The 20,693-nt window shown below is 28.8% G+C and overlaps 1 protein-coding gene across 1 annotated transcript; it reads left to right on the forward strand.

The window, feature by feature from the left end:
* The first annotated feature begins 906 nt into the window (after positions 1–906).
* Positions 907–18,964, forward strand: LOC132921018 (bone morphogenetic protein receptor type-1B-like). Its single transcript, XM_060983816.1, has 8 exons — positions 907–1,386; positions 16,045–16,229; positions 16,318–16,659; positions 16,724–16,916; positions 16,985–17,282; positions 17,351–17,509; positions 17,600–17,771; positions 17,836–18,964. Exons 1-8 carry the CDS (start codon positions 1,314–1,316, stop codon positions 17,974–17,976), a joined length of 1,563 nt encoding a protein of 520 aa, XP_060839799.1. The 5' UTR covers positions 907–1,313; the 3' UTR covers positions 17,977–18,964.
* Positions 18,965–20,693: the final 1,729 nt, after the last annotated feature.

Below are 20,693 nucleotides of genomic sequence, written 5' to 3' on the forward strand. Positions count from 1 at the left end.
TTCAAATATTTGCATATTTGAGAAACTCAAAATTGATTTTTTTTTTTTGATTTTTTTATCTAAAATATTTTGTAAATTTTACCTTTTCTAGATAATGATAAATGATAATATCGGAAATACTTAAAATTGGTCGTTCTATTTAGGATCTAAAATATCTATTTTACTAATTTATTATTTTATTAATTAATAATTTCTTTAGAATACAATTATAAAATATATTTAAAAAAATTAATAATTAATATTTTTTTGATATTATACAATTTATAGATATTGGTATCATATTATTTTCGTTTAGATAAATATTTAAATATTTAATTTATATAACAATTAGGTATTTAAATAAGAGCACAAACAAAAAGGATTTTTAATGATTTCATTATATTTATTTATGTTTGTAGCAGGGAGGCCACAATATTGTTATTTATGGTGTACGACTGTACGAGAACTATTCAAGGTTTGTCATTTGTGTATTATCTCACATTTGAGTGTTGAACGTACCGTACTGTGTACACTGTAGTGTGTACCATATACATATACATATGAATATGTTACGTCGTAGAAAACATTAAAATAACAGATAATAATAATTAATAATAATATTTTGAAACGACTTGTTTATGTCATTTGTAAGCAGTACTAAGCACAATTTTAGATTAATTTGTTCTTTATTAGCATCTATATCATGAACTAGTAGTTCATGATCTATATAAACATCTGTGTTTATTAGTTTGTGAGTTAGTGACAAGAAATTTGAACTGATAGCACCTGTGCCGTAGTTGTACGTTTTTCTTCCATGCTACTTCACGTCAGCTGTTTTCTTATTATTTTAATTTTCCATCCCATGACCCCCAGTCGTCCACAATTGAAATACATAGCGATACCATATTATTATTATTTTCTCCAGCGATCAACACCCGCAGCACTGAGCACAGGCTACCAAGCCCCCCGCCGGCCACAGCCAGCCACATTCTGGTTTTCGCGTCCGTCTTGTGTTTATCTCCGTCATTCGTCTCGTGGTGCTGGTAGTTGGTTGTTACTAATCATCTTTTTTTTTTTGTCAATTTATTTTTTTTTAAATTCACTACCATCGTCTACTCCGTTCAAGCTTATCGTACTTTCCGTGAACAAGCAGTTATTTGTGGTTTATATCGTTTTTATTACACATTTGCGATTTATTAATTCGTTTGAGAACGTGCGAATGCCGCAGACCGAAATGCAGCTGCCGAGTTCGTCGAGTACAATATTCGTTTGATAACAAGGAAACGAGAACACGGATAACGTCTGGAACCCTTTTGTCGTAATTTACTCTGATCATGTTGCTAAAACGAAATTTGGGCAGTGCATTAACCATCGGACTAGGAATAGCAACAGTTGCTGCTAAATCAGGTAAAATTCTTTATATTATTATTATTTTTATTGTTTCAAGTGTCGATTTACACAGGTTTATCAATATTTCACTATGTGGTTGTTTTCTGTATTAGAATAGAGACTTTACAACCATATACAAATAATTTTATTATACACTTAATCTCATTCTGGTTCTCATCTTATAAGTTACTTTATAAGTATTAGTTATAGAATCTTTATATTACACTTATCATTGGACATCTAATATATCTACCACAAGTGATTTCAAAATTATTTTTTACAATAATATGTAATATATTTGAATCATTGGTGTGCAACTTGTGCGCTGATATTTTTAATCCATTTAAATTGATTTAGATAACCATATGTCACAACTGCAATTGGATACACATATTATATAGCAAATTTAGTTACCTAATAATAAGAAAGGCATACAAAATTGTTTTGTTGTTTATTCTTGATTTTCCTTGAATAAAATATAACCATAAATAGTCTATATATATTATATATACCATTATTTTAGTTTCTACAACTTAATTAACTAAAAACAATTGTATTCATTTACAATAACATAATATTATCATATTACTACATTAAAAATATATTTAACTTGTATTTAGTGCATACTTAGGTAGGTATCTACCCTGTGTTAGGTAACATATGTACTTATATAATTTTGCTATTTTTATATTATTTCAAATAAATAGGCATCTACATATTTATTTAATGATACATTGATTTAAATTTTATTATATTGTGGCAGTGTAGTATTTAAACTATCACAACTTTAATATGAAATGATAAGGAAAAAATGAAGTCAAAATTCATATAGTTCTTAAAATAATTTAAAATCATAATAACTGAAGGGATTAATGTTAATTACCTAACTAAAATAAATAACATTTTTTGAACAAATATAATATGCCTGATACCTTCTAATATAATCTATTAACATTATATATTTTTTTAAATAACTTGAGTTATTAATATATTATTTTATTTTGAATTATGTACACTAAACTATTATAAACCTTAAAAAATCAAAAATATGAGTACATTTAATACAGTTTAATTTTTAATTTTTTGATTCATTATTATTCAATAATAATATCTATGAAAAAACAAATAGTTAATACTTGCATACTTTTAAATAATTATATTTTTATTACCTACATTTATATTTTATTATTGTTTGTCATCAGTAATATTTTAGATACTTTTATACAATATGCTATCTAAGGTACTGATAAACCCTTATTTCTAGGTATGTTTAATAGAAATATTGATTATGTGTCAATTATTATTGTAAAAAAATATCCATTTTTTTTTATTTATTATTAGGTATCCAAATAATTAGGGTTTTATATGATATGCCTAATAAGTAGAATTGTTAGTACATTAATTTGAATTGTTTGACTGCCACCAGATTTCATTATGTTTTCAATTCCAAATACCAATATTAATATTATAATCTATCAAATGATTACCGTGTAAATTAAATATAATAGCCGATAATATCCTAGGTTCTATATAAAATATAATTGACTGTGTGTGTTTCAATTTACATTGTTTATTCATAGTTCCATCAAGAGTAAATTATATTCTTATCATTTTAGTGCAAATTATGAACTTCAGAAGTGTGCCTTATACAATACTAATAGGCATTTATGTAAAGTAGGCTTTAATAACTGAAAATTTAAATTGCCTAAATAACATTTATAATTTTTATAACTATTTATTTTATACATAAGCGTAATGAGAAATTGTAAAACTTAAATGGGCTTAATTGATTTGTCTTATCTTATTTTGTAGTAACTATTGTGATTAATGTTTAAATAATCATAAAATAAGTGTTTAATAGGAGTAATACTTGTTGATATTAGATATTAGTACATACATATTACTGGTTAAATTATGATTATTTCAGCTCTTAATATTAAAGAATATAATACTATAATATTAATACCTATATTACTTCTTTTTATTTTATTCATGTAACATAGAACTATAGAAGGTTTTTAAGTTCTATAACTAACTGTATTTCTCCAGAGTTGACAATGTTAAGAAAATAGGGACTACCACCCCAAACATTTTTATCCATTAAACTTTTGCCCTTCTAAACTTGCGTAACTGTCCCAGCAGTCATAAATTATGTTTTATTTGAAGCTATTGAGATCTCACCCCCCAAGAAATGTCATTTAGTTTTGGAAGTAGGGAGCATACTATGTGCTGTAGACTGTACACCAACTATAAAATGTACCTCCCCCTGTATGTTAATCTCTGAATCAATAGGACCCTTTTGTGGATATATATATATTATATATTTATATATAAGTGTGTGTGTGTGTGTGTGTGTGTGTGTGTGTGTGTGTGTAATAGATCAATTTTTTTCCTTAAGAATGACTAATTTTTTGTATATGAGAATCTGATATATTTATATTTTATTTTTGTTCTTAAAAATGTAGGGAGTAAACTGATTGTAACTATAATATTAAATCATATGGTAATTAGTAAACACCTTGAAAATATTATTTTTATTTATATGTTAGAAATTCTAATCTTATATTATTATGCCTTATATTTTTTTTATATTTATTTAAATACAAACTAATCTTAAAGTAAAAATATTAAAATAGTTTTATAAAAAAAATTATAAAAATCAGTTCTAATAAATTATAATTTTCTCATCCTTATGCATGAATCATACATATAATCATATTTTTAATTATATTGAAAACATATAAAACATGTTTAATTAAATAAATTATTTGCTTTTGTTTACAATCACGCATTTTAGTAGGTATTTATCAATTTTTTTAATATCTGAATTTGGTCTGCATTTAATATAATTACCAAAGTTATCTAGTTCTTATATTATATATATTATTCATGCTGGAATACAAAATTTTAAGCTAAATTCATTGATCTGATTAATGAGTTGGTATGTTGAAAATAAATTGCATAATTTTAACATTGTATTAAAAATTATATTTAAGCATATATACATAATGTGTAAATATATAAATATTTAAGTATATTAAAATATGTTTTACCATAATTTTTCCATATTATTGAAATATCCATGGTAAATGTGTTAAAATAGTATTAATATATCTAGTATCTACCTATTATTATTCAAAAGTTAAAAATAATAAAGATCAGTGATAGGTACATTACTTATGTATTCACAGAAACATACCTAAATTCAAATGGTAGAATTGGTTTTAATCCCAGGTTTAATGTATTTTAAATAAATGGTTTGAATTAAATTTATTCTCAAAGCAATAATGAGTTTAACAGTAGATCTGGTGCCCTTCATCTATTAAACCCAAAAAGACTGTATATTAATTATATACGAGTAAATAGGACCTTATTTTATTGATACCTTTAAAGATTTTTCATTATACTTACTTATTAAATTACGTTGTATGTTATATTTGTATTTTTATATTCCTAGTTATTACTATTTTATGTTTCAAATTGAATTTACCTTTATTATGTATTTAAGTATTCAGTATTGATTTCAGTTAGTTGTAAACATATTTATTTTTATGATTAGCACAGGTATTTATTTATAAAAAAATAATGTTATCTTTTATTAATTACAGCTGTTATAGGTAGCGTTATGTAGGTATATATTTAAAATTGTAATAAGTAGTAAAACAAAATTATGTATTATTGTCTATTTTCATTTATAATAAATACGATTGTTTTGTATATTTATAGGTATAATATATGGTTATATTATTGTAATTTAATCGGGGTTTGCTTATCTTGAAAAACGACGTTATTGTTTCGTTGTCTTTGTACAAAATATTATATTCTTCTCGCGTACGCAGACGCTTCCTTACTAGTGTGGTGTTTGAACATATAGATCGACGTAGATACGTTTCTTATGAAACGGATCATTATATTTGCAGTAATAACTAATAGGGTTTCTTTCGTGTTTGAGATATTCGTTCCAATAAACTAGTAGATGTAGAATGTGAAACATAATAATATGTACCAGATATCTACACTAATACAGTAATACCAATAAGTAGTAACTTCGAAATATACACACCCGGAATTGGGACTGATAGATACTTGCATATTAATAATACGTTCTTACAACATGTAACATTTGCATAGGTATTATATTCTTTTGGGATTATTTTAGAACAATTTAAATAAGATACACACTTATCCACACTGATTACAGATTCTAAAATAAAACTTAAATATTTTGCATATTGATGATTAAATTATTTTGTTAATTTAGTTTCAATTTGAATTTTTACAATTTTATTTTAAATTTTATGAGAGTAAGCAAATTAAAAAAAATTACATTTTAATTCGCAACTACTATTTTCAACATAATTTTAATTTTCAAAAATTAATTTATTGCTAACAGTCCTACACCCCTATATCAAATGTTTTTGTTTTTTTCCTAAAGTGATCTCTTATTTGCCTTGTTGGAAAAAACATTGGAAATTGTTATTTGTATTAATATAATATATTTATTTTTATACATTTATTGAATTATTGATGATATTCATATTTATAAAGTGATTCCGATCCCCGCGAGATGTTATTATTTATTAATTTATTATCTAAGTAGTTGTAGTCTTGTAGGTACTAGGTACGTGCAAATTGTTATGCTGCATGGCAGCAATAACGGTTTTTTGTTGTTGTTGACATTCGATAGTCAGTTTAATTATATTATTATTTTTTAATAATTATACTATACATTTAGACGGCAGACTCGCGTACTATGGGTCTGACTGCGGTTGGAAGGATTTTTTGGATATGTGATTTGAACGTGTGGCGCCGAACGACGTATTTTTTTTTTTTTAACGAGTTGTCGGAGTCTGCGGTGTCGGGTACGGAGCAGCAGCACAACACCACTGCAACCGACGATGATGTCCTTGACCCTCCCCTCAGGCAACGCACACCCGGCCCTTGGTGGCGGACGTGGTTTCTCCGCCGCCGCTGCTGCGTGTAATAATAGTAATAATAATAATCACCGTCGTATCGTGTATAGTATAATATATGTACGTGCACACGCACCGTGTACGTCAGGCGTAAATCGCGTCGAGGTGTTGGGCGGTTCACGCCTACCACGCGCGTCCGTCACGACTCCGCGGGGCTAATAATATGTAATGTATCATTATGTATGCGCGATAATAGTAATAATAATAATAATAAAGGGAAATATTATGGTAAAAAAATGTACGATTTAGATCTCGGAATTTATGAGAAACGATTTGCATCCGTCCGTCGCACCGTCCATCGGACGACGACTTCCGCGCCCTAAAGTCACTTCGTCGTTGTGTGTAGGCATGAGTCCTGTCTGCGGTGAACATCGCTCACCCACGCACGTTTTCACGTACAGACAACCGTCAGCCTCCGCCGCGAGACTAGCGCGCAAAAATCGTTACCTGCAGATAACAAATATACATCATACTATTATTATTATATAGATTCACGAAAAATCGCTGTGCGATACCTGCTATATAGTTCAAAAAAAAAATGTTAATAAAATATACATTATTCCTATTATATACTGCATAGTGCATACCTTTTATCTTGTTACACATATATACGTGAAATCGTTTGCAAAATGTCTAAGAACGCATGCATCTGTAATGTTTTTATTCTATGTATATGCATATTATACACTTATAGTGAGTAGTCTGTAAGCACTTGAAATCATTCGGAGAGATGATTAACAATAATTAAGAACTCGCGCCGGGTTGTTCTCCCGAGTTATTGGCACTCCCAGCACAATGATGGTAATCATAACAATTTATTAGTGGTTAATGGTTATATTTTATAATATATGCAATGGCAGTCGGCGATGTTGATGTAGTCGTCATTGTACATTTCGAATTTAATTCCACGACTCATGTACAGTGTACAGGCATACGATACACAAGATATAGAGTTTATAGATGACCATCTGTAAAACATGTATACTGTACATGCAGGTGTTGAACAACACGATTTATGGGTTCACGTTTATTTTTATATTTTTTAAACGTCTACAATTAATGTACAATGGGTTTAATAAGTGTCAAAATCCAAAGCGTTTGTAATGACAGATTGTAGCAGGCGGCTATTGTATACGCGTTACAGCTAAATAGTAATAGTATAACACTCTCCTACATACATTTTATAATAATAATATAAATATGTAACGACGTCAGCGCAGCTAAAATATAATAGTATTTAATAAATCTACACTCATAAATCAATCGACGAAGAAGATAATCAATAATCGTTTTGATAAACGAACGTAATTATATGAATGTGTGTAATTATATAGTATTAAATAAATGCGTATATTGGTTATCTAAGTATTGAATTCTGGTTGTTTTTATATAGTTTGATATTTTTTCTTTGATATAGAAAATTTTCAATTTTATTCTTCTTTAATAACGTTTCACGTCTTGCACGATAATACAAATTATATTTGTTGGTTGTTATGCTTAGAGGAATATAGACACGCAAATTCCGAATACGGACATGTGTCACACGTGCATTGAAATATTTCACACTTTTAAAATCCGACGGCCGCGTTTTGCTTGCGAAAATATAATATGCCTCGTTAACGACAATAGTGCAAGGCTGCGTTAGTGAATAATTCCATATGGGGTATGTTTAATGTGCATGCGTGTGTGACTGAACGTAAGTATATACTGCCAGGATAGAATCTTATATTCTCATCGACGGAGACGTAATATATACTGTATGCGTTTTATTTATCCGCGATACCACGCAGTTAAGTTCTTCGAGACGGCGGCGGCTGCGCGATCCTTGAGAAATCCGGATTCACAGAGACCAGATCAAATCAGTTTTGCCATAAAAAAAAAAAATTGAAATAAGAAGAAGAAGTAGGTTTATATATATATATTATAAGTAAAACGAAGCCGTACAAATCCTTTTGTGCATACAAAGTCATTGCGTGACAATGTGAGAATTGTTCCGAACGAGTATTATTATTTTTTTTATATATATACACATATATTATACAGATACACGTTGTATGCCTACACGGCTACACGTATATGATGTTATGTGTTTTTTTTATTTATTTCTTTTACTCGCCCCCTCCCCTTCTTCCGGCTGTCGCGTGGTCCGTGGATCTTTTATACCGATCGTAATATACTGCGAAGACATTTATATGCGTACGTGAATATAATATATACGTGATACGAGCGCGATAGATGTGGTATCTGATAATGGGAGGAAAACGCCTGCAATGACATACACACACGCACAAAACATTTATGTGTCTATGGCTCGCCGCGATACGTGTGTACACGCACACCGCGCGGGATTAGGCCGACCGCCGTTGAATAATTGTTGATGCCGGAGAGAAGAAAAGAGAAGACGAATGTGTAAGTTTGTGCCAGATGGTCTGAGAAAAATATACCATACATACTCGCGGTATATAATAGGTACGTAGAAAACCGGTCGGCCACACGTTTGTCTCGTTATGGTCAACTAACCGTTTGCGTAAACTGCTGCCGGGTATTAAATTTGATAAAAACCAAACGTTTAATGTAACATTTTGTTACAGTTCGTCTTTATTATTATTATTATTATTTTTAAACTTAGCCTCCAGCAAATACTCGAAAATATCTCCAATACAAGATTCCGTATCTTGTAATTGCACGTTATATATATGTATATATATTGTATTATTATATCATATGTATATATAAAAAAACAAATACTATGATTTACTTGTGCGTGTGTGGTACGACACCATCGTGTTTCGAACGTGCTTACGACAATTATTGGTGAGATAGCTGACCCAGAAAACCTGTTGTTTATAATAAAATTGAGGTGTCGGCAAATAGGTACGTGATTTTTTTCCTCTTCCGTATGCCTTGTATTCGGTATAAATTGGATTATAAAGGTTTGCTCTGGTAATATATAGGGTCATCGTACAGAATAGCTGTGTTATATATGTACCTACACTATTTAATAGGTATGAACATTGAAGGTTTTTTCTTTGACAAAGAATCGGTTCGTGATCGTTAGCCAAATACGTGACTTTTTCAACGTATTCGGGATAATTTTGGAACATTTTCAAAAAAAAAAAACACGCAGAGCGTAATCCTTATGGAGTCGTAACTTAGGTTTTCAATTTTAGAATCTCTATTTTTACTATGATATTCTGTTAATCTCTGAAAGTAGGTATTTTTTCAACATAGTGTTTATTTCATATTTATAGGTACCTACTTGTCCCTAAAGCGTTGATAGATTTCATAAAAATAAAATATTTACTTGTGACTGTCATCACCTTTTGGAACAGTAAAAATGCATCTATTTTCAACTGTGAGGCTCAATTTTTGACGTAAAGTAGATCTAGTTGGTACTTCAAGGGATCAAAAGTAAAAAGTAATTTTCAAAATTATCGTGATAAATTTTAAAAATATCTGCTTTTTTATATTTATATACGTTTTTTATTTTTTCTATTTTTTTTGTACAAGGTATTTACAGTTTAATTATGTTTTTTAAATAAAATAAAAAAAACTGTTAAGTGTTTAGCCATATGTATAATTTTTTTTATAGAATTCAAAAATAAAATTTTGACGAAATCAGATATTAAAACAAATATGAACTATTTTAGTTATGTTGCTGTAATTCTAATAATATTATTTTATAGACTTGAAACATTTTGTCACTATGTATATTGTTATTTAATATACCTATACATAATACAATTTTCAAAATATTAAGATTCGTTATAAAATATTTATACCATAAACCTATTCACATCGTTTTACGCAGTTTGTCGGTAACAACTTAATTATGTAATATATGTAATATATAAAATTAGTTAAACTTATTAAAATAATAGAAAAATAATTTATACTAATAGAAAAATATAAATGATTATAACAATATATACTTAGAAATATAGGCTGTTAAACCGTCTTTGCACAGAATCGTTTTTCATATGCAATGATTTATCATCAAATTTAAATTTGATATATTAATTTATGTAACTATCTGTTAAATAATATATTTAAATACCATCTCTATTAAACACCAGACCGTCTTCTCCAGTTTTTAAATTGGGTATGTTTTTAAGATGCTGAAAACTAATAGTGCATTTATGGTAGTGGGGTCCAAGGGTATCAAGAACCAAAAGGCAAAAAGTAATAAAGAAATATTAAAGATACTGAATTATAATATGCACAGATATTGTAGATATTTTTTATACAAAAGACTTTGAGAAAATATTTTTCTGTGAATACCAATTACCTACTATTATTTAGTATTTTAAACTGATTAATTTATTGTTTTTCTACCGTAAACACACAATTACATTTTAAAATCATTTATCTATTTGTGAAAAATATTAAAAGTAATTTTGTAATGGTCTTGGTCTACATCATGTTTTATATTCTGTAAATTGAGTATTGGCACAATTTCCTTATTGGATAGTAAACATTAACATTCTATAGGTACTTTTGAAATTGTGTGGCGAATATCGACCGATAAACTCTTAGTACTATAACACAAATACACAATACGTATTTCTTTAGTTGTAATTGGATTTTCCTTCAATTTTCAACACTAATTTCATGTCTTTTTACAAAAAATACCCTTTATAATGATATTTCAATGACAATGAAATGGAGTTTGATGAGAACGTATTCGGTAGTTTGTCGGACAAAGCGTGACCGTAAACTAGCGTTTTTCCATCGAAAAAAAAACATCAAAATAAATTACCAAGACGCTGATGTACCGAGACTTCTCGAAAGAAGATGGCAGGTATTGTATTTTTGATAATGTACTCACACCTGGCCGTATATAGTATCCTATTGTCTGATAAAATACAGGTGTCGTTGACACTGTGAGTTCTACACATACCTACGCGATTCTGTGAGCCACTATATTGAATTTATCACGTTTCTGCATTTTTAATGGTTTCGATGGTATTTTGGAATTTTATTTTGGTTTAAGATAAATATTGAAGAAATTTATATTACAATGCAAATATATTGTTTCAATTGTTTATACTATACGTTATACTAAACGAAATATAAAAATTTTTCTTGATAAAAAAAAATACTTATGCGTAGGTAATATATTTAACTTTATCTCATAATGTATGATATCATATTATGTACGTTATTCACTAAAATTAAAAACAAAAATTTCTATTCATATAAATACCTATTATTGTTGATATTTTATTTCTGTAAACTGTGACAAATTTAGTTTTTAAAACATACTAATTGTAATTTTTTTTGTAAGAAAAAATAGTAAATTATAAAATACATATAATATTAGATTGCTTGAAATAATATAATATGCTATCACTCATACCTTACTAGCTAGTAGCTATATATTCTTACTGTGTTATAATGTCCCTTATTCCTAAGATTTAAATTAATAATGGCGTTGTATAAATACATTTACACCTATAAGACAGTCGATAACATTTTATTAAGCGGTGTTTACAAATCTCATTTTGTATAGATTACATTGATAAAAATCAAAAAAAACTTTTCTTAGTAATTTTACTTTTGTTGTTGGATAATAAAGATAGTATTATGTAATAAATATTATTTTATTTTCAGTTTTTATCATAATGATTTATGATAGTATTGGTGTGTATAATTCACTCATATAATATGTACCTTTTATATTTTGTACATTAACGATTATCTTAAAATTATTTATTAGTCATTAGTCATTACTCATTACTCATTAGGTACAAGTAATCGGTAAACTAAAGTAAATAAATAAATTTATAATTATTATATAAAGGAAATCAAAATGAATTGCAAAGTAATATATTTTTATTATCTTCAAATCGGTCGAAGAATAATCTTTCATTAAATAAAATATCAGATAATATTGTTAGTTATTTAGTTTCATTTTCACAATTTGCTGATTTAAAATTCATTTTTATACTTTTCCTATTGAAAAGGACAAACAGTTACTTCCAAACTAAAAGTTTAGGTAAAAAATAACGAAACGCCAAGTAGATGCGACCGAGGTCGTGTACGAGTATATTATAATATATAAAGTATTAAAAAATAAACCTTATTTTTGAACCAATGGGAATAGTTTTAATTGTTGTTGTGTCGGGTGGTTTGTCGTTGGGCAAAAAACGTGACGATTCGCTTGAATATTATTTTAAATCGGTACGTGCGTACCCGGCTGGGTTGTTATATTAGGACTTCTCGGATAAACTGTGTGAACACTGGTGGAACATGTGTGCAGCGTTTACGCACCGACGAGGGGTGTTGCATGACGTTCCTTAAACAGGTACCGAACGCTTATTATTGTCGGAATAATAATACAATAATATAGTATAATATATTATAATAAATATAATAATAATAAGGGTACTTTGTGCGCAGCATAGCATCGTCGGCGTGGTGCACATGTGTTGTGCCGGTGGTGCTGGTCGCGTACCCCGAGAGGGGTCGTTCGAGAGAAAGACGTGGTTGTGTGTATAATATATTGTGTGTGCGCGCGGTCCCGTCCTCGTTGCCTCGCCCGTCGAACGTGATTCCGATGCACGAAAACAGATTTGTTGTGCGTGCGGACGGTGAAACGTAAGACGAAGAGAGAAACGGTGCGAACGAGTGAGCGAGCGAGACGTATTATATTATACAAAAACCAAACCGGTCGCGTCGGTCGGTGCAGCTGCTGCCGCCGCCGCTGTCACCCGTTGACGACCGTCGTGGTGTTGCATGTGTTTGAGCGGGCCCAGTGTTTTGTTGTGGCGGGGGCGGGGGCAGGGTTCGACGCAACAAATCACGCGGCGGACGTGAAGGGACGTGGCGGGGGCGATCGCGTTCCTCGTCGGTGTGTGTGTGTGTGTGTGTGCGCGCGCGCTCTTTTCTCGTAAGCCGCTGTCCGCGGGTGTACGGGGCGGGGAGGGGTCAGAGCGAACCGGTGCGCGTCGGGAGAGAACGGTGTCGGTGTTTGGCCGTGTAACGCGGGCGATTGTTTCTCGGACACCCGACACCTTTGCCACCACGGTCCACGGATCGGAATTTATTCCTCGGCCGGGGGAGATTCGACGCCTCCGACGTGTGACGGCGACGACGACGGCGTGTCCAGCCATCGCGTGTCGGCGTGCCGTAAAATAATAACATACGATATTAATATTAATATTATTATTATTATTATTATTATTTTTGTTATTGCAGTATGATAATATAAAGTATTTTAATATCACGGTTTTATTATAATGCGACGACGATCGTACTATAGTAATCCGACACCCCTTAGAAACCGGACGGCCACTCCCGTCCGAATACGTTATTATAATATTATATATTATTATTAATAATAATATTATTTTTTATGTGGCATGACCAGCGCGGGCACGTGTAGTGTGTAGTATTTTCGGAGATCGAATTTATTGTTGTCAAACGTGCCACTATTTAATAATAATTGGATTTGGGTCGAAACTTTTCTGGAGTTTAATGATCGACTGTGATTTACTATAATAATAGTATATATAATACGTAATGTAGTATTATTTTTTAGGTGTATAATTCATTTAAACCGTTTTTCAATTCGGCTTGGCGTGTGTCCGTTATTATAAGGAAGCGAAATGTACTTAAGACCCGTATATTATATTTTAGGCCAATTATAAGTCGACATTAAAACAAAACGTTCAAGTCTCTGCGGTATATTATTTTCTTTGAAAACCCAGTGGATCCCGTAGACACACCCGAAATTATGTTTTATGTACTGGAGCCTCGAGAGTAATAAAATCGTAAACGCCTAAACGGCAGGTAACGAAAAACCCATCAGTTTTAATTAGTCTTTAGGAGTAAAAAAAGTTACCCGCTCACTCTCACATCATCCACTGAGAATGACTCCTACGTGTTTATTATAATATATTATAATATAATATCAGAGCGACAATGCGGGCATTCAAGTCTCTCTCTCTTTCTCTTTTTCTCTCCCTCATGCGATTTATAACCGATTAATAATTAAATGTCTCGGTAACACCATTATGCCGCCCACTGGCACATAAATCATAAATTATGTAAATGACTGTATAAAATATTCATATTATATGAATAACACGTATTCATATTTTTCTGACATGAGTTTTTAAATGGTTTTTTTAGGTGTGACAGATTTAGTTGTATTGTTGTAATATCTCATAGTATGGCTCTGTGAGGTTTGAAATTGCTTATCATAGTGTGTATACGTATATAGACGGACCAGGTTTTTATTATTCAACGTTTTTATGTAAAAGGGGTTAGTTGGATTGACCCAAACGCATACACTGCGTATCCATTTTGAATTTTTATATATATAGCACTGTCGTAGTCGTTGTTGTTGGTTAACAGCTCTTTGTGTCTGATTCTTACCTGCACTCTCTTTACCTTCTTTTATGATGTTTAATATTTATAAGGCTATGCAACAGGTGTTTTTTATTATTATTATTTTTAAAGTAGGGGAAGGATTTGAATAGGATATTTTATTTAATCCCTATAGCCTATACTAAAAACGATTTCTCATCGTTCAGAGTTTACTACTCGTAATATTTTCAAAGTTTTGGATATAAGGTGGAGAGTTAAATAAATATTAAGACTCAATGTAAACAGAAAAAAAGAAATGTAGATTTCGAGATTAATATTTTCTTTAGCAATATTTTTATTGTTTTAATATTATTTGTTTAATATATTTTCACCTAAAATTTTACAAAATATTTAATCTGCCTGTAAAAATGTTGTGAAAACTGTTTGATTTATAGAAATTAAAATAATCAAATTATTTAAATTTAATTATTATACGAAACTAAATAATGTTGTATTAATTAGGTACCAGTTTAAGAATACGTGAATTTATTATTTTGTTTTTATATCTTATGACTCAGTGTTTCTCGTCCATATTATTTATTATCCTATATTATCCTTATTACTTTGTGATATAAAATTAAAACGGAAAAATAATGGTTTATCTTAATTGGTAATACAAAATAAGGAACAAATATAATATAAAAATAATGATAAATACCGATAACAGATAACTTATTTTTAATCACTTTAGAAATTATATTAAACATCTATTCATTTTTGTAAATTGTGAAAAAAATGTTTGTACATTTTGTGTTATTTAATTTACTTCGTGACACATATGAACTTATCTGGCGACACATCAGTGAGTCTCAACACACTGGTTGAGAAACATTATATTATATGTTATAAATAATAAGACGATATGTTTTTTTCATTTCTTATAGAACTATAAACTACTTAGGTGGGAATAATAAAGGTTAAAAAACGAACTTGGATAAAAAATTAATGTATCATATTTTATTTATTGTCTATATAACCGAATGAATGTCCAGATGAATTTTAATGAAAATATCTGGGCTACCGGTTTTCATTAGTTTTTGTTCAACAAATGGCGCCGACACTATAGGATTTTTTAATTTTTTCTTTGATCGTCTCATAATATTTTTTTTATTCTTTTTTAACACAAATTTTATTTGGTACCTAATTGAAATGGAATTTGAACACTTGCAGATTTTTTTACAAACATTTATTTACAAATTAATTATGAATGAACTATTGTAAATAAATCTTTAATTTAACAACATGACATTTAATTAAAAGGAACATTTAACATATATTTTATCAGCTATTTAAATTTAAATATCTATAAAATATCTTTTTTACATTTTAGTCCATGGATTGACGTGTTATTGCGAACATCAATGTCCAGACGGCCAAATAAACGGAACATGTGTAACTTCTCGCTATTCTCAATGCTTTAGCGCTGTGCATGAGGAAGTAAACGAAGAAACCGGTGAATATGAACCAATAGTATCTTATGGTTGTCTTGCAGCTGGCGAACAAGGCTTCTTACAAGTAAATATTTTTAAAATTTGCTATGTATACTTTTATAAAAAATACTGTTTTATATAAATATTATATTCTAATTTATTTATTTTTCTAGTGCAAAGGTGGCAATTCTTTATATGGTCTAGCTATTCAGTGTTGTAACTCAGATATGTGCAACAAAGATATAAGACCCATGTACATACCACATAGTACAACAACAGTACCACCCAAAGTTCATATTAATTCTGTACCTTACATTGCATTTATGCTGTCAATGATTATCTGTCTCCTAGTATCTGCAATCATCATAGGTTGGATATACCTTAGGTATAGAAGAAGGGAGAAAAATCGGCTATATGCTTTAGCATCTACCGACAGCTATATATCTGGCAACAGTAATTTGTTGCAAACACTTATTGGCCATTCATCTGGTTCTGGTTCTGGGATTCCATTACTTGTAAGTACCAATGCGTGATTACAATAAAACACTAAATACTATTAAAAAAAATATTACTATTTAGGTTCAAAGAACAATTGCCAAACAAATACGAATAGAGCGGCAAATTGGAGAAGGTAGATTTGGTAAAGTATGTTTAGCTAATTGGAGAGGTGAACATGTAGCTGTGAAAATTTTTACTACTATTAATGATCAGAGTTGGCTACGAGAAACAGAAATATACCAAACTGTTTTACTTAGACATGAGAACATTTTAGGTAAATTATAAAATAATATTATTGATTTTGATTGTTTAAACTCATTATGTTATTCAAAAAAATTTAAGGTTTTATCGCAGCTGATTTAAAAGTCAGTGCTGGAGGTGCTCAGATGATGTTGATTACAGAATATCATAAACGTGGTTCCTTACATGATTTTTTGAAAGAGAATACTATTGATACCGCTCAGCTAGTTGTTATGGCACGATCAATAGCTAGTGGCTTGGCACATTTACATGAGCCAATTAATGGTACTCACGGCAAGCCATGTATTGCCCATAGAGATATTAAATCAAGAAACATTTTGGTCAAGACTGACGGAGAGTGTTGTATTGCTGATTTTGCTTTAGCTGTCCGATATGATAGGTAGTTATCTATTTTATATAATATTTATCTTGAACCCATAATAATTAATACATTTTATACTATTTTAGTCGAAGAAATGAAATTGACATTGCTCCCAATTCAAGAGTAGGTACAAGACGTTATATGGCTCCTGAAGTAGTCAATGATACTATTGATGTGACTTCATTTAGTGCATTTAAATCTGCTGATATGTATTCAACAAGTTTAGTGTTTTGGGAGTTGTGTAGGCAAGTATTTTAATAATTTTACTCATACTATGATTTAAAATTATTTAATTTTACTAATCTAAAATTATACTCAATTTTCCTAATTTACAGAAGGAGCAGACAAAGTTGGCCTGTTGGAGGATCACCTATGCTTCAAGCTGATGAATATATGTTGCCTTACGCTAATTTGGTTGGCTCTGATCCTTCAGTGGAAGACATGCGCTTAGTATTAATAATACAAGGAGCTAGACCAGACATACCTATTCGATGGAAGTGTGATAATGTGAGTATAAAAATAATATAAATGTTATTTGTTATTTTGTTTTACTTAATTAATTGTATTTCAGAGGTTGAGAGTGATATCAGAAATCATACAAGAATGTTGGCATCAAAATCCAAATGTAAGATTGCCAGCATTGAGAGTTATGAAGACACTGCGAAAACTCGAGGATAGTGAAACCTTGGAAAACGGAATTCATCATGTATAATACAGGATGAATTTAATGTTACAGCCATAAAAGCTGAAATGTAGGATTTTATAATTTTGCCCAAGACTGTGTAGATAGAATTAAATTTAATATTACTAAATTGCTATTGTCAACTTTAAATGAACAACAATTTTACTATTTTTTTGTCAGCTGATCTACTTAACATTTAGCTTATAGATGTGTGCCATTAATGTTTTATAGCAATGTAAATATTTTTTTATCTATAAGATTATTTTTGTTTATTTTTTATATTTCTGGTATACAGTAGAAATTGACTTAATAGTCTAATATAAATTTCAATAAGCATTTTTTTATTTGTTTTAACTATGATTTTTTTTTTATTAAATTTGTTCTAACCATTATACATTGTTTACAGTGTATAATAGTGTGTTAAACTACTTTCTTATAATTTTATTTTATAATCACTTCAATCTTATAACAATTTCTACTGTACACACATGTCTTTGATTTAATGGTTTTCCTTTTTATGTACAATAAAATTAGAATTTAATTTTCAATATTTTCCTATATTCACTAAAATGACATGTACATCTCTGTATGACTAATTATGCGGTTAAAGATAGTATCTAAACATGTAACCGATTCAGATTAGTTAATTATTTAATATTTAATTTCTATAATTTTATGATATATATTAATTATAATTATAATACAATATAGTTATATATTATAGATTATTTTTTTTACTATGTACATTAAACAATCATTGTTATTTATTTACTGCATTATAATATTTTGTTAATATAATTGTTTTTATTCTAAATGTATACTTACCTAGTAGATTACAAGTCAACTTATAAAGTTTATGTATAAATGTATACAATATATTTACCTATAATTTATTTTTGATAGTAACGTTTGTGTTTTTAAGACTAAATCATTTTTTAAACTGCAACATGTTGCTCGTAAAAGACTTGTAAAAATTTCTTGTTTTATATAATTATAAATAAACTGTGTATACCTTTTATATTGCCATATTTATTTATAATCATAAATTATGTTAAATTGCAATCTAAAATATTTCTATGATGAAGATTTGACAAAGCACTGCGCCTATAGTTTAGAGATTTATTGTGTATTTTCAATAATATCTGCTTAATTATGATTAAATTTTTAACATTTTAAATGTAAAAGTATAAATTAATAAGACTTCTAATGATCCTAAAATTTCACACATTTTATTTGTTTTAAGGATAATTTTTTTTCTAAAAATTCTATGCCAGTATTAAATATTGCGGAATATAACAATTAATTTTTAATACAATTTTAAAATAAACTAATAACATTTGCAAGATAGATTGCACAATGTACTTTAAATTATAATTACATACAATAAAGGGCAACAAGCCAATAACATACTAACGATTAAAATTTAATATCAAATAATTAAGAATCAAGAAGTATTTATTCTTTTTCTATGAATGGATCATAATATGATAAACTAATCTACATATTGTAACATATATCATACAGAGAAATATCAAATAAAGAAAAAATAATCCAAACATGTAGAATAATAAGATAAAAAAAATTAACTAAGCACCCCATATCAAAAAACAAATACAAGCACTTCAATGTTCATCAAATTGAAAATTTTTTAATAAAACAATCTTAAAGTTGTTTGATTCAATTAAAATATTTTAGCATACAATTAAAAAAAATTTCAAAGAAAGCACATTTTATCGCAACCACATAAGTAGGTAGATCTAGTAATCTTGTGTTGTCTGTCTTCACATTTTAACATCTGATAAAATGACTATGAATATTGGTTATATTTATTAACTAATTCATCATGAAAATTGTATTTTAAATATTATGAAGAAATTCATATGTGTGTAATTAGATGTCACTTAAAAGAAAAAAGTAACAATGTAAAATGAAATATAACTAAGAGAAAATGTATGTGGTTGTTTAAATTAATATATATATGACAGACAAGGTTTTTTCGCTTCAGGCTCATTTTTAAAGGTAAAGGTAATGGACTATTTCTATTATTTTCGTGTTACCAACGAACTGCTGTAACCTATTGGCTAATGTTGTCGATGTAAACAGTATATCTTTCGTATTTGGTTTACGCAATATTAAATGAGTAATGACCACAGACTAAAATATATCTTATTATATCTTAGTCCGTGATAATGACTAATAAGTGTTGCTATTTTAGATAATGATTAATTATTTCTATTATTTATTTAGTGATTCTTATCATTCATAGTGATGTTTTAATCTATACTGTCATTATAATATATTATTTTTAAACGTTAGTCGTTATCAATTATTATTAATACAATATTACACTAATGAGTATAATGAGTATAATGATTAATGACTAATGAGTAGTGATGCAGGCCGCATGGTTTACATTTTAAATATTCGAAAGATTAATAGTATGTACAAATATACTTAATTCATTTAGTTTCCATTCAAATGAACTCTAATTTTTTGTTTTATTTTTATTATTTAATCTATAAATTGTTTTTACCATTTTTTTATGTTTACAAATTACTAATTGTATAACTTACAAACGTTTTCTATGGCCTATGCGAACAAAATTAAAATTCATTATTTATTTCGTATTCGTATATATTTTTCTTTACACGAGCTGATTTATCATCGTGATCATTGTTCATGCCCCACATGGTTCATCTATAAGACAAAATGATAATACTATTACTCAAACTAATAACTATTTATGA

The sequence above is a fragment of the Rhopalosiphum padi genome, chromosome 2 (genome assembly GCF_020882245.1).
Source record: "Rhopalosiphum padi isolate XX-2018 chromosome 2, ASM2088224v1, whole genome shotgun sequence".
Lineage (NCBI taxonomy): Eukaryota > Metazoa > Arthropoda > Insecta > Hemiptera > Aphididae > Rhopalosiphum > Rhopalosiphum padi.

Bases quoted from the DNA above. Each gene is read 5' to 3' on its own strand.
- LOC132921018 (XM_060983816.1), top strand. From the start codon at position 1,314: ATGTTGCTAAAACGAAATTTGGGCAGTGCATTAACCATCGGACTAGGA. The intron at 1,387-16,044 runs GTAAAATTCTTT...TTTACATTTTAG, and splicing joins AACAGTTGCTGCTAAATCAG to TCCATGGATTGACGTGTTAT. The intron at 16,660-16,723 runs GTAAGTACCAAT...ATTACTATTTAG, and splicing joins GTTCTGGGATTCCATTACTT to GTTCAAAGAACAATTGCCAA.